Source organism: Hippocampus zosterae, chromosome 2 (assembly GCF_025434085.1).
Source record: "Hippocampus zosterae strain Florida chromosome 2, ASM2543408v3, whole genome shotgun sequence".
NCBI lineage: Eukaryota > Metazoa > Chordata > Actinopteri > Syngnathiformes > Syngnathidae > Hippocampus > Hippocampus zosterae.
Window position 1 is genome coordinate 36651195 of NC_067452.1, and position 27143 is coordinate 36678337.

Here is a 27143-nt window from a genome sequence, read left to right on the forward strand (position 1 = left end):
TTTGCCTCAAAGACAAGAACTGTTACCCTGAGCAGCAAACATAACAATATAAGCCACCTAACAGTTGCAGTAATATAAATGAGATTCCTGTGTACGATGTCACAGAAGACTTTTAGAGCACATATACAGGTATATCACATAACCACACAGCAAACGTGGGGCTCAGTCCTTGAACTTCTCAATAAAATGTCTGGCGCAGAAATCATTTCACAGTCATCCATATTGATTGTCTTGGCCATGAGTATACGTTCAGATCAGGAGAAAAAGGTCATAAGCAGAAGCTGCCGGTTCTGCCAAAAGTTACAACCAGACCTTTGTTTTGCGGTTTCAACCATCTCCAGTGAGGATTCCCGCAGGTTCACAAAACCGGTGTGCTCACCGGGTCATCGGAAAAAATAATATCTTGTGTAAAGAGAGTAATTCAAGCAACAGAATGTTGGAGCTTTTTTTCACCAATGTCTCACATCTTCCCTTGTTAAATAACCAGTCTGCAGTTCATCTGTTATGAATAATTATTTGGATAGAATTATTCGGATACTCCTATTTTCCTTTCTTGTTTGACATTTTGACTCAATCCTGGAAACAAAAAAAAAATCTAGTCAAGTACAGTGGTACCTCTAATTACGAACGTCTCTTCATATGACATTTTCAAGTTATGGAAATGTCTCAACAGGAAAATATTGCCTCTTGTAAATAAATTTCAAGATATGAAAAGTAAAAATACAGTATGGCCAGCTATTCACAGCTCCGAGTTTCCTGAACTTATAGCTGCTCTGCCATTGGCAATTACCGAGCATCATCCTGGCATCCCATTGGCTAAGAGGGACCTCTACCATGTGTACCATACTATTTGTGTAAATAGATAAAAATGTGTCTGGGCATAGTTTTACATAAATGTGAAGCATGCCGAAAAAGTGCTCATCAGTCGGGCGATCACTCACGATGCTGATGTTTGCCTTGGACATTTTCGAAGGATTGTTAAAAGCCGACAAAAGCGAACGTCTTTGGATCAGTTCTTGACAAAACGCCAACCAAAAACCACTTCTGAGAGAGCAAATGAACTAAAAGGGGGAAAAAAACGATGAGGACGTAGTTCAGTAAATGACCATCATTTTGAGTCTTAATTTTTTTTTTTTTACATGAAGCATAGCTATCATTTATTGTGCAATAACCTAATTGTAATGTATTTGTTTCAGATTTTGATGCATTTTTATGCTTTAGAGAACATTTATGTCAGGATTTTTGGGGCCTTGGAACGGATTCGGGCATTTATATGGAAAACGCGTATCTACTTCAAAAATTTTCTTGTTAAGACACTTCTTCCATTTATTCATTCATTCATCTTCCGAGCCGCTTGATCCTCACTAGGGTCGCGGGGGTGCTGGAGCCTATCCCAGCTGTCTTAGGGCAGTTGGCGGGGGACACCCTGAATCGGTTGCCAGCCAATCGCAGGGCACACAGAGACGAACAACCATCTGTGCTCACACTCATACCTCGGGACAATTTAGAGTGTTCAATCAGCCTGCCACGCATGTTTTTGGAATGTGGGAGGAAACCGGAGCACCCGGAGAAAACCCACGCAGGCCCGGGGAGAACATGCAAACTCCACACAGGGAGGACGGAGCTGGAATCGAACCCGGTACCTCTGCACTGTGAAGCCGACGTGCTAACCACTGGACTACCGGGCCGCCGACACTTCTTCCAGAAACAATTAATTTCATAAGTAGAGGTACCACTCTATGCCTCCTATCAGTGATGTCCATCAATTGTGGAATTTAGTCTTGTGGGTTTATCGGCAAAAGTTGTTCTTTTTAGGGTCCTTAACGACTTGGAGCCATGGACAGGTTTAATCAGATTTTTATCCTTTGCACCTCTGGATCACACAGTTATTAAGTCAAGTCAAGTCAACGGTATTTATAGAGCACTTTCAAACAGCCATCGCTGCATACAAAGTGCTGTACATTGAGCAATTTAACATGCACAATAAACAGTAAGACAAATCGGTAACAAAGGCGGTAGAAAGCACCAAACAGTAAAATCAAGAACAAATCAAGTCATGCTGAGTCGAATGCCAAAGAATACAAGTGAGTTTTGAGGAGGGCTTTGAAGATGGGCAGCGAGGAGGTTTGCCGAATGTTCAGTGGGAGGTCATTCCAGAGAGAGGGACCAGCAACAGAAAAGGCTCGATCCCCTCTTTTAGATCAGGGGCCTCAAACCCCGGTTCTTGAGAGCCGCTTTCCTGCCTGTTTTCCATCTCACCCTGCTGCAACACACCTGATTCAAACAGGAAAGTGGCCCTCAAGGACCGGGGTTTGAGACCCTTGTAATCGATGTCTTTGGATTGATGCCGAATTCAGCATCTGGACTGCATATTCAATATTAATTTTGTATACACCCGCCGGAAAGCGCGTTTGCGTGCGCACTCACACACACACACACACACACACACACCCACACATACAGACACACCGAAAGGTTTAAGGAAAATATGTCATTCAGCCACGCATGTGATTGCGCATCAACAGAAATGAATGTTTCCCCGAATGGAGTCAATCTGTTGTAATTCATCTCGACAGTAACTGGATTAAAACATATAACGGCCCCTTTGGAACCAAATGGAAAGGTCAAACTTTGGCTTTACGGCACTCAAAATATTAGGTGACCTTGTCTGTGAGCGTTTCAAGAACAAAAGAGGCCATGTCTCAATCAAGCTTTGGCTCGATCACTGGCTGGATTATCCTCATCTGGAGAGAATTGGATTCTGGATCAAGTATAAAAACCGAGCGATAAAAAATGGGTGTTGAGAGACAAAGACACAAAAGACTTTAGTATTTGAATTCGGACCAACCTGGTGATGTCTTCAATGAGCACTGATGGATCTGGGGGATAGAATTTAACAGAGAACCCTAAAATCCAGGAGCCAACTGTGAACAGATTTCCAACAATGACAGTTAGGCACATTTCCGACAAAGAATCTTGAACCATTCGATTTATGATTGCAACTTTGGCCCATATGACCGCTCGGACTCACTCGTCCAGCGGATACCAACATGCTGGGCCCGTTCTAAAAATAACTCAGCAGGGATGCAACATTGTGAGTTTGTAGAGGTGATTATTTGAAAAAATGTGAAGGCTTGCAGCGGTTTATGGAAATTAAGTGTTGGCGAGTTATATTCAGAGGTTTTCCGCCTCATTATATCATTGTTGATAATTACAGCACAGAAATCTTGAACATGATTGGTGTCGTCACTAGAAGCATCAAGATTAATTGTTCAACAATTAATCAATCATCAAATTAATCATTTAGAGCCACAGTTTAACTTTCAATTTTCTAAATTCTCTCATTTCACCCTCTCGACAGACAATATTCTGATTTCCGTCGTCCTTCACGAATGCAGATTGGGTGTTATCAAAATAAGACACTTACTTTAGAAAAACACTGATGAAGGTTTTTTTAATTTCCTGATCTTCTGGCTGTTTGCGGTCCAAACCACGAACTGAATCAAATACGGTACATTTAAAGTAGCCTCAGAGGTGAAAATCAAACAAGTCGGCCTCTGCAATCATCAGCGTTTCTCCGTTTCAAGTGGGTTGGTATGTACATTACTCTCAATCGTGTCATAATGCGTAGTTGTTGTTTTTGGCTTTGTTTAATCATCAAACAATACCATAGATTCAACAATTCTCGTGTTTTAGCACAAAGTCTCTGCAAAAAATAGCCTTGGTGAAACATTTGAATGCAAAATGAATTGGTCGTCGGATTATTCCACGAACTGAAGGAAAAACTGATTGAATAATTGACTTTAAAAATATTGAATTGCGAACAGCCCAATTAGACTGTATGGTATGATAACGAAGCCGATGCCTCAGATATTTGCGGAAAAAAATCCTTTCGGTGACCCACTGCAACACGCTATCCGGTTCATGAATCAGACACATCCATGCACACATGCACGCTTACACAGGATGTGTGCATACCATCTCTGTCTTGTACACTTACCCCGAATTTGCTTTTTAATCTCCTTGGACGGATCCAACCAATGCTAATATAAATGAAAAAGAAAAAGAGACAATGCCTTTCTTGAGAGATTTGACCTCAGCAAAATCTTTCACAGACATATTTTCAAGAGCTCCTTGCTGACTGTATATGACTTCCACACTCAAATAAACGCAGCTTCTACGACTGAATGGCAGCAGCGGATTTTCTTGCTTTCTGACCAAGCACCTTAGTGTAAGGCAGGGGTGTCCAAACTCGGTCCTCAAGAGCCACTGTCCTGCCTGTTTTCCAGCTTTCCCAAGAGCAACGCACCTCATTCAAATCATCAGGATGGTTCGAATGCTGCTTCAGATCTGGCTGATGAGCTGATCATCTGAATCAGGTGTGTTGCAGCCAGGAGAGACGGAAAACAGGCAGGACGGCGGCCCTCCAGGCCCGGAGCTGGACATGCCTGGTGTAAAGAGTCCGTCAAATCCTATTTGAAGTCTTAACACCTCCTAATTGTTTTCGGGAGAAATATCTTGAGTGAAGGTTTACATGGACGCCATGAATCTGGCTATTGATCTTGTTCTAAAATCAGAATTGGATCATTTTATATGGCATGCATCAATTATGTTCACATCTTTATACAAATTTGCGCTCACAAAATTAAAAATAATAATAATAATAATAATTTTAAAAAAGGAAAAAACTAAGAAATCGAGCACTTCATGCTATTGGATGTGGCGTTGCATAAACTCCACATTTGGCTGAAAGCACTCTCCTTCGATAAAATTTCTAGTAATCTGCAAGATTGGGTGGGTTTTCACCAAAGTAGTCGGACTTCCTTATGTTTCGGTGGGGTTTGGGTTAGGTTTAGGAGTTAGGATGCCGCTGCCACCTACTGTAGTGGATGTGCTGTTGCACCACTATTTGAAAAGGATTGAATTAATCTAACGTGCATGTTATAGGAATGTAAGAACAAAGTAAACACCAAGTGAATTCGACAAAGGATCGACTGAGCTGAGATTTGAACGCAGACTCTTTTGGCTGCGAGTGATACGCACCCAAAACAAGTCATCACAAATGTTTCCAAAAGTGTATGAATGTGGTGGCGAGACCTTTGCGCTGTCGGAGTCGTGGAACGTCAAGCCGAAATAGTCCCTCTCCAACAGGTTCAGATGGCCGCACACCATGTCCAACAGTGTTTGGCCCTTGGCAAATTTCTATCAAACACACACACGTGCACGCACACACACACACGTGCACGCACACACACATACACACACACACAGAATCACACAGCTATCAATAAATATAAAATAACACATTAAGTGGAATAGTGGGCAGGTGACGTAATGCAGATGCAAGTGTTGCAACATGATTAATGTATGCCATAGGTGTCAAACTCAGGTCCTGGAGGGCCGCTGCCCTGCATGTTTTCCAAGTCTCCCTGTTGCAACACACCTGATTCAAATGATCAGATCATCAGCTAGCTTTGCGGAAGCCTGACATTGAACCTGTTCATTTGAAGCAGGTGTGTTGCAACAGGGAGACTTGGAAAACAAGCAGGGCAGCGGCCCTCCAGGACCTGAGTTTGACACCTATGATTTGTATGCCATCAAAAATGAAAAAAAGGGCAATACAAGCTGTTGAATATTCACGAGCTAACACCCTTAAAATTATGAGGGGGTCATTTTGTGAAAGGGTTATTTGTATAAATATATATAAGATACATTTATATATATATAAGACTGATTGGTGTTGTATTTCTTTTTCGTCCCCGTTGACGTTTCGCAACACAAAGGCGTAAGAACCAAGTGAGTGGGCCGGCCGACTGAGTGCAAAGAAACACACAGCAGTAGCTCAACAACAGACACAACAGACCACACCTTTTATTAATGCAGCCCTTGGGAGGGGGGAAAACAAGCGCACCGTTGGTTACAGCCGCACATAACACACAACACGTGCGCACACACAAACGCATCTACTCTGGCGATCCAGCTCCTACCAAGCAGCTGTTACCATAGAAACAGAAGTAATAGGTCCCTTGTGCTCTTTCCCAGTCTATCCATTTCTCTTTGGGCCGAAAAGACTGAAGCCATGAAGATAACAAAAAGGAAGTCCAAAAAATGTGTTCCTTTTGTTTATTATGTCAAAGCAGTTGTGAAGAAGAAGAATTGGATTTTATTGCAGTTTTAAAATTTTTGTCATTACTGTGAAGCAACAGTTGGACCACAATAAAAAAAGAACTGCAAATTGCCTTTTCATTACAGTAATTCTTCCACTTTTGAATATGTGGCTGTTCAGCTGAAGTCCTTTCTCCTAACCAAACCACTAAATTGCCTTGGATCTGAACGCGCTATACAAGTAAACCTGCCTTTCCTCATTACCTGCAAGTGTTAAGTTAGAAACTGAGAGCAGAAGTGAAACCCTTTTTATAAAAAATAGAAATTTGTCTCAACTCAACTTGAATTATCATGCATTAAAATACATATATACATGTATGTATATATATTTATTGCATGAAGACACAGTGATGTACATGCAATAAGACAGGAAAAACAAGACAGAAGACACCACAAAACACGAAAACACTGCCGAGTCTCTGCGGGCATTCATGTCAATTCAAATCATTTCAACAAAGGGGCTTTAGTTTTCCCACATTCTTTTTATAATTTGTTTGAAATGAATTAAATACCGTATTTCCCACACGATAGGGCGCTCCTAAAACCATTCCATAATCCATTGTGCCTTATATATGGATCAAGGTCTTTTGTTACGGCTGCAGCAGTTGTGAAAGCGCTTGTTAAATAAGGATGTATTGTATTGTATTCCCTTTAGCGTAGCTCCATCTAGTGGATGCATAACGCACCCGCAGCCACAATTGTAGCTTCGATTCTATGCGCCTTATAATACGGTGCACCCTATATATGAAAACAGTTTTTAAATAGGTCATTCAATGAAGGTGCGCCTTATACTCGAAGTGCCGTATAGTTCGGAAAATACGGTACATTTTTTAATACTGATTTTAATGGCGTTTCATGTTTCAGCCGCAAAATTCACCAGACAGAGGAAACATACTAACCAGAGAGAAGTGAGGAAATGACCGCTTAGCATTTCAAGAGTTGAACAGACAACTACGCAAGTTGAGCAAAAGTTCACTTCATTCAAACAGGTGAGAAATCGGCAAACATTCAAAATTTTTCACATTTTTTTGGTGGAATCCATGAATGATTTACAAACAACCAAAACAAATACCGCACTTGCAGCGGAGGCTTGAAGCATACACAAATTCCCGCTCTAATCGTGTGGCTCGATCATTATCTCGTTGACCAGCCAAACCTTGATGCTCAACTTCTGTGGTTTTCGCATCAAAGCCGCTTGCTCGGTGAACTTCACGGCAGGAATCTCAGTAGGGATTTTCCAGCATTCATCATTGTGTCAAAACGGAGACTCGCTTCCACGACCACATGCGTTTGATCTCCCCCTCGCCGATCTTAAAGCTTTCCTCCACCTATCTCGCACACACATTCTATTTTGTCCCCGGTCACACAACTGTGTGTTCATCAGTCAAATGCAATATATTGGATTTCCTGTCAAAGTGCAAATATCTCTTGTGTCGTGGGCCGTGAGATGTGAAGGGATGGATGCGTGTGCACGTGAAGGAGGGGGTGGTATTACGCAATCGGTTGAGCCATGAGCTAAAACAATCCGCAGACACAATCGAGGTTCGAGAAGAAAAAATAATAATGAAGAAGTTTTGAGAAGTAGAAGAATAAGGTGAGGGCTTGTTAAAAGGGTGAGTTGGCAGTTTACAATATGTGAGATTTGAATGTAGCCTCACTTAATATCAACATTCAAATCCGACCAAAGACACATCCTTCGACAATGTGCGTGTGCAAGTTCACGGTAAGAACGTGCACGCAAGCAAGCCCTTTTGATCCACGCCTGCTACATTGCTAGCATGATTTATTCGCATTGAACCGCTGTGTTGTCACTCTTGTTTTTCGTATGTTCAATTCATTCTGCAACTTGCCTCCTCCTTTGATCGATGGCATTTATATCTCTGTGTGCCATTTATCACTTCCGTCATACGTATGTTTGCTTCTGCTGGAAGGGCGTATTTGGAAGTATTTAAGTGACGCGCATTTTGTGTCATCATTATGGGAGCTCTATTTTGGTATAGGCAGGCACCCGTGTGCTCAGGGTAAAAACGGGAGGATCTTCATTTTGGTGCCAGGGCAAGTGTAACCTTGCATGTTCGGGTCCGTGATAAAATCGTGACTAAAAATTTCAAAATATCATATGTGGTAGATAAAAACAAGGCAATACGAAAAGTGTTTTCTTGTTTTCTAAAACCATTTGCCAATTTGTATTTTTTTTTCCTTCTGACCACCAGATGTATACTTAGAGACCCTTTCAGGGACAGCATTCACTTACTGCAGTGGTGAAGTTATCATGTTACGGGTTGCATGAAAAGGTTCATTCATATTCCTTCCTACTGCGTTTGCGTTCTCATTTTCACCCACATGTAATTGCTAGCAGGCCTACCTGTGCATGTTTTCGTCTGCGTGGTTAACCACACAGAGGCGAAGAGTCACAATTTTTGCTCTTACTACAAAAAGCCACAGGATACACATATGCATACATAAACTCCACCCCCCTCCCCACACCCTCCACACCCTCCTATCACATTCTCTCTCACTTTTGCATGTTTTGACCAACTCCTCCTGCATTTCATGCCTTTTCAGCCCATGCAATGTTCTTGATTCGAGTGCTTCATAAATCCTGGAAACTGCGACGTTGACCTTTGGGTGGGCAAGCAGGGCTTGCGTAGATCAGCCCCCCTCCTTTGGAATTTCCTCGTTGATGTTTGCACGGAGTGAAATATAGTAGGACTGAAGATTTGAAGCAAGCATGGCTTGCTGTTACATTCCACAAGCACGGCTTTTAAACATCCTCTGTTCGTCTTCATATTTTCGTTTTGCATTTTTATTTCCACCTCCCATTTTGAGAGCAAATTTGGTAACCCAGCAGCACTCATCCCTGCATCTCAGTGCGCTCCGCTTTCCAAACACACCGCTTTAGGCATCAATGTGAATTTCCAAACACAAAGGTAGCAAATTGAAAAAAAGTTGATTTCTCTTCAGGATTTCTTTAAGGTCGCAAATGCCCACAAATACATTCCGCGAGACGTTCGCAAAAAGTTTGTATTTCTTGCCCGAGAAATTTAAATGGTCAAAATTTATTGTCGATAAGAAGGATGTTTGCGAGCATTTGTATTGTTTGCCACTCAGTGGGATGAAGGGCCAAAGTCAAGATTCTTTGTGTGCTGTTTAACTAGTTGCATTTGGTGTTGTTTCGGGGCGGGTGGGGGAGGTGGGGGGGGGGGGTACATGAGTAAGGTGAATCCATTGTTTTTAACATCTGTGTGACTGGGGAGAGCATACAAACTCCACACAGGAAGGCCGCAGCTGGAATCGAACCCGGTACCTCTGGACTCGATGCGCTAACCACTCGTCCATCGGGCTGCCCCAACTGTAAATTGTTTTTCTTCAATTATGTTTTTCAGAGCAAGAGAGGCCAAAATCGAAAATGCAATTAGGAGGAGTAAATGCCCAGCCCTTCCGGCGACCTTGTTTAATGGCAGCGGGCCCGTCAAGGCCTACAAGGGCGATTGACATGAATCAGGTCAGACGTTCTCATCACACACTCTTCATCATGTGCATGGATGGGCCAATGGGGTTAAAGAGCTTCATGATGAATGATCGACATGCAACCAGGCATGTAGAATGCCCGGTTCACATCCACAGATCTTCCCGGAAAGTCTTTTCTTTTGCATGTTGAGTCACCTAAATTCATTAAACTGCCCTATTTTTAAAAAAAAAAACTGAGCAATTACGTTACCGTGGCTTACCTGTGCAGCACCCAACCTCCGCAGTGAAAGCACCGGCTGTGTTTTCCTGACTCAGTCGCATTTATTTCCAGCAGACGCATTGTCTCGCTGAGGCGCGGCGGAGTGTGGTGTGCTAAGTCAAGGGCTGTTTGAAAAAGAGGAAAATTCGCTCTTTCCCGCAGTGTGACAGCAATTAGAAGCATTTGTACATTGTTATGTGTGTCTATAATTGCTGCAACAAAACAAGATTTAAAAATAAAAGCCAAATCTAATCATACGTCTGCAATTTTGCGGGACGGTTAAACAATAGCCGGGCAAAATTTCTCCGAGAATGATTCGGCTGCTTAAGTTTGAAGCACCCTTGTCTATCGGCATAATAAGCCTCAATGGAATAGCAAAACTTTGAGACCCTCAAACCCCAAAGTACTGTTTGGATTCTTTTAGCTGTGCAATAAACATTGTTTACGTCTAAAATGAGCGCCTGGTCTTCATTGAAATGTATTCCTAAGTGAAGCAGTTTCGGGGTAGCCAAAGAGACCCTGTGTTGTGTTACTTGACCTGAAGCTGCTCTGTTAATTCGTTGCTTTTAGTTTTCTCAATAGTGTTTCATTTCCAGTCATCCAGTGGTTCATTTAAACAAAATGTATTGAAATCCCCATGTGAAAAGCTGCTTGGACACGCTACGTGGGTATGAGCAGCAATTAGCCGGATACTTTTTGATCCGCGGAGGACAACATAAAATGATTGATGAGAAAATGATTGAAAATGATTCAATGAGAGATAGAATTTGGATCCTGGTGCAATGTGGAACAGTTCCATTGCTTTGTCACTCTACCGTGGCCATATTTTTATTGCCTTCCCACTAGTGTTTAATACAGACTAGGGCAATATGGCCCAGGGGCCACATTCATCCCACCGACAGTCTACGACTGGCCCTCTCCGTGACCATGAAGTCAAAGTAAAATGGAAAACTATGTGGTGCTTTTATTTGGAAAGTTGCGCTTTCCATGTACAAATGGCCAAAAGCACAAGTGGCATGTAAAAGCTGTGACCTGTGCCTGAAGTGTTGCCAACTTTGAGGCGTTGCTGATGTTTTCGCGATGTTGAGCAACGTTTCTGATCCCTTTGGAGGTGGAAAAAAACGATTTTGGAGAGTGGTCAATTTTACCCAATTTTCATGGGTAAAATTGACCTGATTATTTTACGGAGTAAAAGAATCGTGAAATAAAGAGTAATTGATACCTAAATTAATCCTACAATTAAAAGACAAACTGTTGAATCCTTGGCAGCTCGGTTATCCAGTGGTTAGCACATCGACCTCACAGTGCAGAGGTACGAGGTTCAATTCCAGCTCTGGCCTCCCTGTGTGGAGTTTGCATGCTCTCCCCGGGCCTGTGTGGGTTTTCTGCGGGTACTCCGGTTTCCTACCACATTCCAAAAACGTGCATGGCAATTTAATGGGACACTGTAAATCGTCCCTAGGTGTGAGTGTGATGGTTGGTTGTTCATCTATGTGTCCCCTGTGATTGGCTGGCAACCGTCTCCCCGGGCCTGTGTGGGTTTTCTGCGGGTACTCCGGTTTCCTCCCACATTCCAAAAACGTGCATGGCAAGTTAATGGGACACTCTAAATCGTCCATAGGTGTGAGTGTGATGGTTGATTGTTCGTCTATGTGTCCCCTGTGATTGTCTGGCAACCGGTTCAGGGTGTCCCCCGCCTACTGCCCGAAGACGGCTGGGATAGGCTCCAGCAACCCCCGCAACCGTTGTGAGGATAAAGCGGCTCAGAAAATGGATGGATGTGAATGAATGGCCAGTAAATCGAACAATGTACCTCAACGGCGGTTTCGTAGTCGGAGCCGTCAAGCAAGCTGACTTTAACGGGGACAGTTTTCGGCCTCTTGTTGCTCTTCTGAGGGGATTTGGAAGCCTTGCTGGGAGTCTTGTCCGAGCTTTCGTCAGCATCTCGCTGGTCCTCTGGCACCTTGACAGAGAAAGTCAAAACATCTCTTCGTCCCACTACTTTCATTCAAGTCCATTTGCTTGTCTCGTTTCGTGATTAAGTGCAGGAAGATCTAAAAATGTTTAGTCGAGGTGGGTGGAATGATTGAGAGACTCGAATAAAACCAGCTGCTGTTAGTTCCCCAGTACACCCACCTGATTGGTTCTCTTGCAGTCACCCTCCATTGCACTTTTCATTTCCTCAGCCAGAGCTGTTGTCATAGAAATGGATTGAAGTCCTGCAAGCACACATAAACACAGTCAGATCTAATTCCGCTTGCTCAAAAGAAAGAACAGCGCGGCTGGAATGATTACTGGCCCTAAATGTCCAATACGGCTATATAGTCGTGATTGATTTAACAAAACTCTCTCCCTCTGTCACTATCCTCACATTAATTGAGTGACGCCGGCATACTGTGTTAGTCTCAGCTGCCATTCACCTCCGGGTGGCTTTTCATACACCGAAAGGATGTTAAAACAAAGAAAGACAAGTGCAGAGTGTAGAGTGCAGGCTCCGGCGTCTTCTCCAGCAGAGACGTCGCATAAATTCTATCAGTCGCCGAGCAGACAACCCAGAAAGAGGAAAAGGGAGGCAGGGAGGAAAGGGCTAATCATCTGAAGATGTGCAGGCAGGTTCCGAAGAGAGATGATAGAACACAAGTCATGAAGAGAATGACAGCAAGGTGGAGAGATGGACATAAAAGCAATAACGCAATATACAGCTGACGGATGAGAGTTGTCATTTGAAGGTGACCACTGCACTCTGGTCCAACCCCATCTTGTGTAGAAGAGCTGAAATTCAGATGAGGCGTCATGGGAAAGAGGAACCAATTACCCGAGAGAAAGAAAAATAAAACCCTGAGTCAGTCAGTGACTTTGAGAGCACGGAATGTGAGGTTTAACATTTTCATATTTCAGCTGAACTTGCCCTAGATAACACAGAAAAATGCTCTTTTACAAATAAAATGTATTATTATTATTATTATTATTATTTTGAACGACAGAGTGCAAATTAACTTGGTACATGACCAAGTAGAAATATTGCACTGTTCACCCAACAGAAGTCTTGAAATTCCATGCAAATTTGTGAACAATTATTTATTTTCTGTGGACTGTTGTTTTTATTTTTTGTCCTTTTGGGGACGGGGGCGGGGTTGACCTGTTTATACGGTCAAGAACACATCCCCAAGAGACATTACGATCATATGGGTGATCCACTCTGCACTCCTCATGACCAATCAATGATTTCATTTTGGTCAGTTGGGCATTCTGACTAGCGCGTCGACCTCACAGTTCAGAGATTACCGGGTTCGAGTCTGGCCCCGGCCTTCCTGTGTGGAGTTTCCATGTTCTCCCCGGGCCTAAGTGGGTTTTCTGCGGGTACTCCGGTTTCCCCCCACATTCCAAAAACATGCATGGCAGGCTGATTGAACACTCTAAATTTTCCCTCAATGTGAGTGTGAGCGCGGATGGTTGTTGGTCTCTGTGTGAGGATAAAGAGGATCAGATGAACGGATGGATGTGGCATTCACACTGTGTCCCTTTCGACATCACTTCTAAACTCTGCTTCCCTAATCATCTGCGAGAGGTTAAGAGAGCAAGAGATAGAAGCCAAAAAGAGCCGTAATCTTTCTGAAAGGATTCCATTTTTGATCCTTCTTCTTTTTATTCTATTTTGAGTTCTCATTGTGTGGAGCTCTGTGGTTCAAGAATCCGAAGGTAAGATTAATTTCAAAACTCAAACAATTGAAGCACTCGACTTTTGGCCTTGCTTCTCTTCCATTTTGTCGATGTGTTCAAAAGGTGCTTTTTTTTTGTTTGTTTTGCAGTCAGTCCATCAGCGATAAGTGGAAACATTTGCCGTTTCTACAGGATCTTTTGTCAGCATCCCAGAGATGATGATGACAGATAAACGGGATGCTTTTCAGTCCCTTCACATCCCGCAGAAACATTACTCCCCAAAATGCTCAAAATTGCTTATTTTAAAACAATGCTTCTCATGTACGAAATATTTGGGAAATGAGCGGGTTTTCACGTGGCACTTTTCCACATCAACCACATGGGAAAATGTTCTCGGATGTTGCCTCAGTCACAAACAAATGGATAAGCATCTCTGAGATTGTATTTTCTGCAGTGACAGCTTGGGTTGCATGAAGAGTGAATATTCCAAAATGACAAATGTTTAGTGTCATAAACGTTTCTGAAGATCTCTCATCGTGGTCTCAAGTCCAGTAAGTTTTGTTTCAGGAAGGTCATAAACTGTGGTGACTCCTGACAGGACAAGAATGGTTTGAGGAAAAAAACAATAAAAATACAGAAAAAAAATAGGGAAAAGTTTGGATCATAAGCTACGTCTATCAGTTTAAACAGCTCAAAACTGAAACAGCACAGCCTGATCTTAAAAAACAACCAAAGATCGAAAGCGATATTGAGAAACTCGTTGTTGTTGCGGAAGACACACGCAGTTATTTTCTTTATTTTTAGGCAAACTCTTCCAAATGTTCTTCTAAACACAATGACCTCATTAACGACCAAAAGTACAGTCTATCTTTTCTTTTTCTTTTTTAGCTTCTGTACGTTAAATGTACATCTGAGTTTTTATCAGTTGTTGGTGGGCTGAACCAAATTGCCACTGGACTCTCGGTTATCTGGCTTAGGTTACTGCTCTACACAAACATCCATCAATCCATCTATGATCTGAACCGTTTTATCCTCACAAGGGGGGTGCTAGAGCCAATCCCAGCCGTCTTCAGGCAGTAGGCGGGGGACACCCTGAACCGATTGCCAGCCAATCGCAGGGCACACAGAGACGAACAAACATCCGTACTCACACTCACACCTACGGACAATTTTCGAGTGTTCAATCAGCCTGCCATGCATGTTTTTGGAATGTGGGAGGAAACCGGAATACCCGGAGAAAACCCACGCAGGCCCGGGAAAACATGCAAACTCCACACAGTGAGGCCGTAGCTAGAATTGAACCCAGTACTTCTGCACTGGGAGGCCGACGCGCTAACCGCTGGTCCACCGGGGCGTCTCTACAAAAACATAAGAATTGCAAACCAGCGTTACCTATTGAAGATGAATGTGATGTGAATACACAGTAAACCGCCCATTGTCACCACAACAGTTTCTATGTTCTGGAGATAATTACTACAAGATGGTGCAATGTCAGTTATTATGAGAGGGAGCCAATGTCACGTTCTGCTGTCAGTAACGAAAGAATTCCTGTTGTGTCACTTGGGATACTGTCAGGTCCTCAACTAACCTTGGCTATGCTTTCCACCTCAGTCATAGGTCCTCGGGGATCATTACACTCAACGCCATTAAAGGGTGTGAGTCTAAGACTCTGAAACCAAACACACTCAAGTAGAAACATCTGTCAAACACTTTTCCAACAAGGAAAGCAAAAAATTTTTAAAAATCCATGTGATCCCTATCCCATTCCTACACCAAAATGCAACAGAAGTACGATAAAGCCATTGGGGAGTCTGATAACCCTTCTTGCAGTCGTAACGTCTGTTTCCAAAGCAATTCTCCAAAGTATATTTCTCAGATGCTATTTCATGTACAAAAAAATGACCCCAAAAGATTATCTATCAGCTGTTTGCATGGGACACACAACTTGAGAATTTCGCTCATCGCCTTAGCGCAGGCTGCTATGCGACAGCAACAATTTGTTTCTAAATTAGGTCAAAACAAAAGAAAATAAAATCAAAGAGAGAGGATACAAACAGTGCGTCATTTTGGACTGTCTGGAGGGAAACAATAGGGGGTGTTATTAAGATTGATTAACAAACAGTGTCCCTGCAAAGCTGCCAAGAAAACTGAAAAATAAGCATGCCGCTTCCTGATTTCTGATTCTGCCGATTGTTCTATTTTACATCTCTCAAATCACAGCATAGTGTCGTTCTAATCAAGATAAGAGGTAGAACCAAAACGATTTCGGCAGATCCTGTCCAAGCTGTAAAAACCACGCCATCACCCTCTCAAGAAGCTCGCAGGCTGCATTTAACTCAATCACTCCCAAAGACGTTTTTAAACGTCTTTTCATACTTGGTCCAGAATTGGCTGGTACTGAATGAGTTAAATCTGGTTTATCTTGTACGGTCATTTTTGCAAACACAATGCCCATGACAAAAAGTCCTTCTTGTTGTTAAATAATTTTATTATTAAATATTCATAAAACCAAAAGGTCCAAATTAATGTATATACCGGTATATATATTTTTTAATATCATTATTGTATTTGGTAAAGGAGTAATCCAAAATTAATTTAAAGTACTCAAGTTAAATTCCTTTCATAATGTCGTTCTAGGATTACATTATTGACTGCATTTTTTAAAAACAAGTTAATTGTTAACTATCGAAATTTATTTTTAAGGGCACCCTAACAACCCTGCATATAACATATAAACAACAAAATGATGGAAACATTTGTGAAATCACAGGCGTTCACTATCTCAAGATTTTTAAAAGTGAAGATGATTCGCGATTTGGGTATTTTTGTGAGGAACATGAAGTGAGCACATGATTTGCTTTCGAGGTTCGCATAAAATGATGTTGCCCCCGGGCCTTGAGTTTAACACCTGTGCAAGAGAGACGCTGTCAGGTTTTATGCTACAGATGCAACACATCTGATCTCATTTAAACATTAAGACAACCAACGATGAAACAATAATAATGACAAGCATATGCTACTCACTGCAGGACTCGGATAAATATTTCCACGCAGCTTTGTAACTTGCACTCCACAGAGTCGAGTGAAGGAGAGATGCCTTTGTCATCACTCCTTCTGAGGTCATTCCCACCTTGAAATGCACCAGCTTGGAGCTCTAGATAATCCCGATTGTAAAAACTGACGTGAACACAATTTTCAAGAATGAGGTTATTTTTCCGCTTCTTGCCTTCCCGGTAACTTGGAATACATGGAAGCTGGAAGTTTGTACACCACCGTGTTGTCCACCAGAAAGCTGCTGTGCCAGCATGAGCTGCTGTGGGTAGAGTCCAATTGGGGCACTGACAAAAGCTGACTGAAGAAATGTGTGATTGATTTTAATATTTCCTGTCTTGAATGGACCTAAATCAATGTGATGAATGATATGAAGGACTGAAAGCAGAGAGTGCAGAACTAACGTGGCAGCCTTACAAACATTCCCGAGGTTAATCCCACACTAAATAGGCTCTGACTTGCAACAATCTGTTCTCATCATTAGATGTAATCGGTGTGCAGAGAAACCAATGGCCGCTCTTTTGCGACAACATCAATTGAGAGCGTTTTTATCGATTGCTGTGCTGTGATTCACTGCCAGATTTTCTTTTCGTTTTTTTGAAGTGAGGGTCATTTTGTCCCAAGAGCTAGTTTCTGCAGCCGAGGAACGAGAACGAGATCCCGGATACAAGCGGCCGAAATGAGTTTTCTCCGCAGGGTGTCCGGGCTCTCCCTTAGAGATAAGGTGAGAAGCTCGGTCATCCGGGAGGGGCTCAGAGTCGAGCCACTTCTCCTCCACATCGAGAGGAGCCAGATGAGGTGGCTTGGGCATCTGATTCGGATGCCTCCTGAGCGCCTCCCTGGTGAGGTGTTCCGGGCATGTCCCACCGGGAGGAGACCCCGGGGAAGACCCAGGACACGCTGGAGAGACTATGTCACCCAGCTGGCCTGGGAACGTCTCGGGATCCCCCGGGGAGAGCTGGAAGAAGTAGCTAGGGAGAGGGAAGTCTGGGCTTCCCTGCTAAAGCTGTTGCCCCCGCGACCCGGCCCTGGATAAGCGGTAGATGATGGTTGGATGGATGGAGGGTCATTTTAAGATGTTACTTTACTGTCTCTGATACGTTCTGCAGTTTAACTTGAAACCGAGCGGTGTTCAGGCAAGAAACAAAGGTTAACACACCGAAAAGGTTTAACGTGCTCCCCTTACTGCAATTGTAACCATGGAGGAAGGAGCGCATGATGACTGATGAAAAGAAAGTCAATAAATGCAGTCTGCTGTGGTAAACACTCATTCCTTGTGTATTTGTATAGCTACTCAAATATCCTGAAAGGGTGATTCATCAAAAGTGAGTGGGGAAAACTTCACTGCATTCTCTATAATTGATCCACTCGGTTTTTATTTTGAGTGGGGTTTTTTTTCGTTCCGGGATAAAAGAAAATATTCACCACAGTACGAGGTGGCACTACAACCAGTCAATCAAGAATCTGAAGTCCATTCAAGTGTCTTTTTTTTTCTGTCGCGCTTGTCCTTTTTAGAGTTGATCTGGAGCCAATCCCCGGCTGACTATAGTTGAGAGGTGAAACACATCAAACAAAGCATTCACACCATTTCCTTTTTTTTTCCGCTCGGTAGCTGCAATTTACTTTAAGTACAACAACATTTGGTTCTGTTTTCTTATGTGCAGAATTGGTTAGCATTTACCGCCGCAGGATAACAACTCATGGCAGATCAGCTCTGGTGACTGGGGAGGTCAAATTAATTACCGGTAGTCATGTTTTTTAATCGTGTTAACTTAAATTTTAATCTCTAACTTTATTGTTTATGTAGTTTTTTATAGGTGAGAAGCTCGGTCATCCGTGAGGGGCTCCGAGTCGAGCCGCTTCTCCTCCACATCGAGAGGAGCCAGATGAGGTGGCTTGGGCATCTGATTCGGATGCCTCCTGAACGCCTCCCTGGTGAGGTGTTCCGGGCATGTCCCACCGGGAGGAGACCCCGAGGAAGACCCAGGACACGCTGGAGAGACTATGTCACCCAGCTTGCCTGGGAACGCCTCGGGATCCCCGGGGAGAGCTGGAAGAAGTAGCTAGGGAGAGGGAAGTCTGGGCTTCCCTGCTAAAGCTGTTGCCCCCGCGACCCGGCCCCGGATAAGCGGTAGAAGATGGATGGATGGATGGATGGATGGATAGTTTTTTATAATATCCCTTTTTATGTGTTGACTTCCTGTGTTCAAGTTGTCCAGGGTGGGAAACAATGGTCAGTCACAGGTGATTTCACCCTGGTGGATGGAACTAAAGGTTGCGGGTCGGACTTGGGACTCGTCTCAATTACAGCAGAAAATGAATAGCGAAGGACTGCATCTGTTCATGTCATTTTAAAAACAAAAAAATACTTTATAATGCCACTTGTTTTTTGTCTTTTGATCGAGCTTTATAATGTAATGAAATTAAAATGAAAATAGCGTTTTTCTCAGTAATTTTTAGATGAGATTAAATTATAGATTAATTCAATCAATTAATTCAGATCTTAATTAATACATCTCACAACCTTTTTAATCGCTTGACAGCACTAAATAGGACCATGACAAAAAAAGTACACCTCGGCCTGATCTTACAACCCTGCCCCAAGTGCAAATAATTTCACAATAATTTCACTTGTCCATCATGAGGCGCTTATACTTCCACTTCCCATTTGTAACATGGAACTAAGAAGTATTTGTCAAGCAATCAACAGACAGCATCGAGTCGAGCCACACCTTTAACTAGTGTTTATGCCAAAAAATGACTTTCAAACAAAACTCTGTACTCTGTGCGTTGACTTTAAAAATGCCTCCACAAACATACATTTCGTCTTTCAGCCTTCAAACTGGACAGTTTTCAGAGACCACTCCTGGACGCTCTGTATGACATAAATCGCTTTATTATCACTGACCGCTCCACACAATCTGTGTCTATTAACCGATCACTGCGCAGGCCGTGTCTTCATTGTCTTCCTCCAATCTTTTCGTTTTGCAATCAGCGCTTGCTTCAGAATGGCAGCCAACCCATCAAATGGACTGAGAGGGGCTTTGGAAAACCAGGACAAGACCGTAGCTGGGGGGTTGGTTGAAAGGGAGTGGCAAGATGTCCTTGTCCACAGGAGGAACACGCACACGTGCACGCACACAGACACTCATGCGCGCACACACCCACGTGCTTCAGATTTTTGGCATTGTTGGAGCCAGATTGCGTAGCGCAACTTCAGTCTGCCGTAATTCACAACCCGAAGCAACGGAGCTAAATGATTCATCCGCTGAAGCGGTTAAGCTGCAACGTCATCCTCCCCGAGAGAACGCAACCAGGAGAAAGCTGTGCTCTGTCGATCAGGTAGTCGAAAAAATAGTAGCGATGGAAGTCTCCACTCAAGGAGGGTTAACACGTGGGGTCAGTTCATAGTTCTCTTTTGGGGATGAACTGTGTTTTGACTACACTTCCCTTTTTTATGTGTTTTACTTCCTGCTTCTCACACACTGGGTTCAATTACTGTCATATTTCTTCCTGTTTTCCAAGCCAATTGTCTCAGAACCAGAGGTTCAGAATTCTCCGGTCAGACAGAAGAACAAGATGGATATCCCTCCATGGACAAATAATCCATCACAGAGAGAGTCCCGCCCGAAATAAGACCACATTGTCTTCATCCTATCGCAGTCCAACTGAGAAAGTGTATTTCCTCAATCAGGGTTGGAGGAGATGTCACGCCCTATGTCTTTTTTTTTTCTTTTTCTTTTTTAGCTCCGCAAAATGGGAACATGTTCACTTTTATGATAATGAATAGAACAGAGTCGTCAGGCGAGCCTTTTTAATATGCAGTTACTGTGGAAACTCCAGGCTTAACATCTTCTGCCAAGCATATCAAAATAAGATAAAGAAGAGACAAAAAAAAAACATAAGAGAAAGGCCTTCGGGCACTATTTTGCCTGTTGACACCCTTGAGAGGTGAAGTGTCGCCTGGTGCTATATTGAAGGCAGTCACAGCTCCTGTCGAAGGAAGAAACTGAAGTGGTGGAGACTGAGGCGGTGGGGGGTGGGGCGGGGGGGTGTACAGTTTTACACGTGACATCAACCACCACGCTGACACACAACCAAATTATGCCGTTATTTACTATGAAATAACGTCGTTTCAATGGTGCAGCCAATTTGAATGACATTTGCTGATCCAAGAATACTTCTACATGGATGGATATATCACCCTGTAACCCACTGGTGTCAAAGTCAAGGCGCGGGGGCCAAATCCGGCCCGCTCCGTCATTTTATGTGGCCCGCGGAAGCAGATCATGTGTGTCTGTACTAAAATGTCAAATTATCATGTGTCTTAAATAACACCGACATTTTGCAATAATACCGTCTTTGTTACGGATTTGCTTTTCTGTTTGTTGTGTATGTTCATTGCTCCATGTTTGTCACTTTGTATGCAGCGATGGCTGTTTGAAAGTGCTTTATAAATACAGTTGAGTTGAGTTGAGATAATGTTTTTACCCTGTCGACACTCACTTAACAATTGAGCAACAAACAGTTGAGTGATTTCAAAATTAGTAATCCATCAATTGTTCTGTCAAAGTTATAATATGATGAGATGATTGCGTAAACATTCATTCGGCCTCACTGTCTGAACGGCCCTCCAAGGAACTCCAGTGTGGCCCGCGGCAAAAATGAGTTTCACACCCCTGCTGTAACCTGATAACCTGATAAGATAAAAATCAAGGTGCGCCCGTTTTTTTTCGATTTGCTTGTTGATGCCTGAGAGCTTGTGCACAGTCTACAAAAATGGAACCCTATGATTCAATGCTGACTTAAAGATCATAAATTGAGAGGTGTCTCAGAAGAGAGATGCACCAGAACACTCGATGTAATGCGTATAATGGCCCTGTGTCCCCCGTACGGGCAAAAAGTGAGTTTATTACATGCCTCCATCTACCTTTTAGAAGGTGCCGTCACTTCTATTCCGCGCGTTCATCTTGTGGTTGGCCGCGGCCACACCACTTGGCGCCGCACCAAATACGCTGGTATGAATCTATCGGAGGACGAATCTTCAATACGACTCAAGGGGGAAATTGCTCATGAGTGTACATGATGAATGATGCATGCAGCTGCATGTGACCTAAGCATTACTCTTGGCTCGGTTTTCAGTGAACACAATAACCCAAGGTTATATTGAAAAGAGTGACTGCACATCTACATCTCCAGCTGCTTGATAACCTTGTTGCAACTAGGGAGTCTGAGACATTTTTCCTGTCATAATTTGATCCAGAACACAATTTTATTATTGCAAAAGTAAAGCCTCGCGGGCAACTAACTTGACAACCGCCTTTAAGACAATCAGGTGATTGAGCACTCTTTCGATTTAAAAAAATAATAAACAATTGTCTGAAGACTATCTTCTGAGGGATTTGTTACGAAGCCGCATACCATGTAGCCTGTGATGGGGAGGAAATAATGAGCGAATGAAACTCGGTGAAGCATGAGTGAACAGATGGATAGACTGTGGATCTAATTTGCCCCCTTCCGGACTTGGCCTCTACGAAACCAGTTTGATACATACTGCTTGCTGCCTTTGGCATGACCGCGGTCCATAAAATCAAGCGCAGCGCGCACACAATGAGCAAAAACAGACACATACTCTTCACGTTTTTAGTCTTAAAAATCCAGAGAGGTCGATACAAAACTTGTTGGTTAGCACAATCCTCTAAAATTGTCCTACAGGACACAGACACTTCTGATGGCTAAACTTAGACTCACACGTTTGCATTTTATTTTTAGTAGGCTCTCTTCATCCAAAGACATTTGCCGTGTTCTTTGTTTTCATTGCAACGTGACTGCAAAGAGCTGTCATTTACAGACGGTGTGCCGCTAGCTATGTAAAAGAATCCAATATGGATTGTGAAAATGAGAGTATTCAAGTATGAGTCAAAAAGGTCCTAAAAAGGCTAAGAGGTGTCATGTTTTGTCTTGATTGCGCTCCAGCTCCAGCTGGAGTGAAGGGCGGTTCCCTCCAGCAGGTGCACCTGCGCCTCGTTTCCTCATCAAGGCTGGCTTGTTATTTAAGGGCTCTGATTTCTGTCGGGTTTCTGACCCTGTTTGTTGTTGTGTGTCAAGTGTGACCCCCCCCCCCCCCCCCGACTTCTTGATTCTATTCATAGCCGCTCTCGTTTTTGCTCATACATACTTGTTTGTAATTATTTTTCTTATTCGACTATTGCTCTTTGTTTTTGTTTTATTGGACTTTTGCATATTCCATTTGCGTATTCTCTGTGTTCTATTGAACTCTGACTTTGCAAGCGCTTTTGGTTTCGTCAAGTGTTTTTCCTGGCCTCTTGAGACCAGAGATTTCAGTGTATATTTTGTCAATGCGATTTTCTTGAATAAAGTTTTTTTTAATCGCGCTTTGTCTGAATAAAGTTTTAGATTCTCCAAAAAAGGTCTTTTTTTTCATCCTAAAACATCTGGAATTTCTCCATTGCGAGACTAATAAAGGTTTTCTTAATCTTAATTATTCAGCACAACAACATTTTTGTCGTGCTGTTCAAATGTATTGTGTGAGTCCGTATAATTTGTGTATTGTGCCCTTAATGTTCCTCCTAATACATTTTGACAAGTAGCGAAAAATTGAAGTTCACTAGAAAAGACATATATCCCATGAAGCACGGCATTGGTACCAAAAAAAAAGCAGAGCATCATGACACTGAAAGAGTGCTTGTTCGGATACATTTTTCTAATTGAGCGATCTTTTTTTGATAGCCTAGGTCAGGGGTGTCAAACTCGTTTTTGTCGCAGGCCACATTGTAGTTACGGTTTCCCTCGGAGGGCCGTTATGAATTTTGGGAAACCATATCAATGTTTAATTTTGTCCACATATTACAAACACAACGCACAAAAAAAAAAGATTGATAACTAATTTTACAATCAGAAGTCAAGAATAATGAGTGTTATTGTGGATTACAGATGACAAATAGAATTTTTGATTCAGACTTTAGCATGACATGATTGATTTGCTTTCGCGGGCCACATAAAATGGTGTGGCGGGCCAGATTTGGCCCGCGGCCCTTGACTTTAACACCAATGGCCTATATGGCCCATAGGCTAACTTGTACTTGTACTTGCAAAGATGTAATTAATGGCATGCCCAAACATTCTTTGAAAACGTTTTATTTATTTGTTTGATTGATGACTGAAACACCAGTATATGGTGATTAGGGAATGGTGAGTCATTGTGAACACACCCCAAGTCTATTTGGGAGTAAAACTGAATATCATTATTGGAGGACACCCCCCCCCCCCCCCCCCCGCCCCATACTTTTGTTTGATAATATGGATTCATGAGATGTTTCCACATTTGAAGCCTTGACTCCACACGTACGTTCGGAAACACTCTGATCTACACTAAAATTCAGCGCCAATGCACTGCTTTTAATGGAAGCGAGCAGATTGCTTCTCAGCCAGTGTTCCCCCTTCTTTTTTTATCTGCAATAAACGTGTTGCTTCACTAGCCCGCCACTTCTCCGGCTTCTACTTGCACACAATGCACACAGCGTGCGCAGACCTCCCGATGTCTACGATGCGCCCAAGCCTGCCCCCTCTGCCACACCCACGACAACCATCACACACCATCATCAATGAGCTCATGACACGATCACGGTCGGCTTCAAAGGCTGAAGAGTCAACGATTGCGAAATAAATGATTCATTTCGGAATGATGACGGGGGGGGGGGGGGGGGGGGGAGGAAAGCGGAGACGCTCCGATGAAGAAAGGTGCACCTGCTGCCATGCGGCTTATGCACACTGGGCCCAATGTGCATGAAATAAGAAAGATGCTCTTGGTTACATCTCCGCCACGACACCGTGATGCACAACACAGTGAGCGCATGAAACGTGTCAACGCCCTGTGTCCTTTTGCAAGGGAGACAAAGCTGTGCTTTTGTACGGCCGGGATGCAGCTGGCCCCAAAATGTCATATACATGCGGCCAAACGCGGCGTGCACCTGTTCAGCTAGCGCACAAAACAAATGCCAAATGCAAGTCGTACCTGTGGTGTGATGCCAGGTTCGGGTGTCAGGCGTCAGAATCGGATGCGGAGCATGGAGGTAGCGGGAAGCGTGCAGACCGCCGCCCGCTACAACGCCTTCTCCTGCCCGGGGAGATGAAGCCCTGCAGGCGGGGACAGCAAGCAACCAGAAGCCGGCGAGAAAGGTTTCGCCGAACCGAGGAGGGGGGGGAGGGGGCAACTCCGAACGTCGTGCTTGATGTGCGAGAGCGCCACTCAGAATTTGCCACGCAGCATCACGTCGTCTTGTCGCCTTTACTTTTTTTTTTTACATACTATTTATACTATTATTATTTATACTATTATAATATTACTACTAATATAATATTACTATAATTATAATTATAGTATTAATATAATTATATTATATTAATAGTTTAATTAATATTAAATATATAATTAATAATAGTATTAATTAATAGTTATATTATACTATAATATATAATTATAGTTATATTATAGTATAATATAACTATTAATTAATACTATTATTAATAATAATTACTGTAATATCACTACTAATATTATAATAGTATAAATACTGTATATACTGTATATATAGTATTTATAATAGTATAAATACTATATATAAATTATATAGTATAATACTAATATTAATAATACTATTATTATTTATACTATTATAATACTATTTATACTATTTTTACATTTCGCGCCCAAAAGCTGGAAATGGGATCGGCAAAGCAACAAATAAAAATGTATACAAATTCTATATATGTTTTTGACTTTACGAAGCTAAATATAATTTAAAAAGATAATTATGAAGAGGCAAATTGTAAAGCATTCAATAACGTAGCAACGAAAACTTTCCCCCCAAAAATTATCTATATTGCTTCAATGAACAAAACATTTATTTGAATGAGAACTGAGCAGACGATATGTGGTTGATGTGACTGTCACACTGCAGGACAAATGAAACCAGAACTCCGATCAATTAACAAACGAAACCTATTTAACTCATCCTAAAGATTCAGGCATTGTGTTTGCAGATATAAGCTATAGGTGGTGTTAAACAGAAGTGAATGTCTTTGCTGAGTGGCAGTGTCAAATACACGATCCGAAAACGTTATCTCAGTTTGTTGCTATTCAAATGTTTACTCTAGAATTGATGAGCACCTGACTCCAGCGACTTGACCACCATGGAAAATATGTGCATAAATGCTTGGCAATGTGCCTGCCGCATGCAGCAATAGCACCATATAAACAAATGTGCACGCTAAAAGTGCTCCAGTTCGGCGGCTTCGTGATGAAGTGCTGCCTTCATGAGTGAAAATCACAGGTTCGAAAAAAAAAACTCCAGCTGTCACTTTGCGTAAGTGCAATTGTCAAGTCAAGTCAAGTCAACAGTATTTCTAGAGCACTTTCAAACAGCCATCGCTGCATACAAAGTGCTGTACATGGAGCGATTTAACATACACAATAAACAGTAAGTCGAATCGGTAATAAAGGCGGTAGAAAGCACCAAGCAGTAAAATCAAGAACAAATCTAAGTCATGCTGAGTCGAACGCCAAAGAATACAAGTGAGTTTTGAGGAGCGCTTCAAAGATGGACAGCGAGGAGGCTTGGCAGGTGTGTAGGGGCGGATGAGAATATGCTCCTGCTTTGACTGCAGCTAGCTGGGAGTCTCAAGAGTCTTCAAAAGTCTCCAATAACACCGAAGAAAGTAACTCGATTTTTTGGGCAGGACTGTCCATACTTTGATTTTGTGCCATGGTTTGGCTACTTTTTGGAACATGTTTTGGGCAAACAGAGAACAACTCTTTTTCTCTCAAAATTTCTCTTGATAAGCAAATTCATCCAAAACTAGATTTTGTAGTCTTCGGAATTATCTTTTTTTTTTTAAGTTAACCATTTTCGAAGCCCAACCTCTGTGAATGGAAGACTTCCCCTTATTCCTTGACTCCTTGCCGGTGGCAATGAGGTAGAATGATATAACACACACAGACACACACACACACACACACACACAAAATAAAAAATAAAAATCTATGTACTAAAACGCTACTTGTCTAACAGTTGAATAAAGGAAGGGTCGACTGCAGGCCAACCAACCCAAGTTTTATCCAACTGTTACACTTGTAAAATTTGACATTGGGAATTAAAATGCCTCTGATATGTGTATGGCACACAGGGCAAAAACTAAATGGATTCCCCACCCACCCCCACCCCCTCCGCTCCCCATTCAGCTAAGATTGCAAATTGCAACAGCATCAATGGTTGCTGTTGCAATTTGTCTGTATTTACTTCGGCATGACATCTGCATATCTGTTTATTTGTACTGAATAATTTGGCTGTTGAGAACAGGGGGATTTATGTAACGTAGGTTCACTAATATGTATGTGTTCGATGATGAATGAGGTTGACGCTTTGCTGATTCATTGTACGAGAGTAAATCGGAATATGAGTTTATGTTCTCCATCCGGAGCGTACTCCTCCGTACTAACCCAGCGTGAACACATAAC

General features: G+C 42.5%; 1 protein-coding gene and 1 long non-coding RNA gene across 3 annotated transcripts in view; one reads left to right on the plus strand and one right to left on the minus strand.

Moving 5' to 3' along the window:
- Positions 1 to 24898, minus strand: part of si:dkey-178k16.1 (band 4.1-like protein 1) — a 75548-nt gene extending 50650 nt beyond the window's left edge. Inside the window, exons 1-6 of one of the 2 annotated variants that reach the window (XM_052050902.1) lie at positions 24642 to 24898; positions 12032 to 12114; positions 11709 to 11858; positions 5098 to 5202; positions 4001 to 4043; positions 2849 to 2924 (exon numbers count right to left, since the gene is read on the minus strand). In XM_052050902.1, coding sequence (XP_051906862.1) covers positions 2849 to 2924; positions 4001 to 4043; positions 5098 to 5202; positions 11709 to 11858; positions 12032 to 12097 — 440 coding nt within the window. In that variant the 5' untranslated portion in view covers positions 12098 to 12114; positions 24642 to 24898. Of the gene's footprint in view, positions 1 to 2848; positions 2925 to 4000; positions 4044 to 5097; positions 5203 to 11708; positions 11859 to 12031; positions 12115 to 24641 lie in introns of those variants that run through there. The other variant, XM_052050911.1, reaches the window with a different exon arrangement.
- Positions 17262 to 23040, plus strand: LOC127591667 (uncharacterized). The gene is made up of 3 exons (XR_007959920.1): positions 17262 to 17404; positions 18498 to 19948; positions 20132 to 23040. It is a non-coding gene; the product is annotated as an uncharacterized LOC127591667 (long non-coding RNA).
- Positions 24899 to 27143: the final 2245 nt, after the last annotated feature.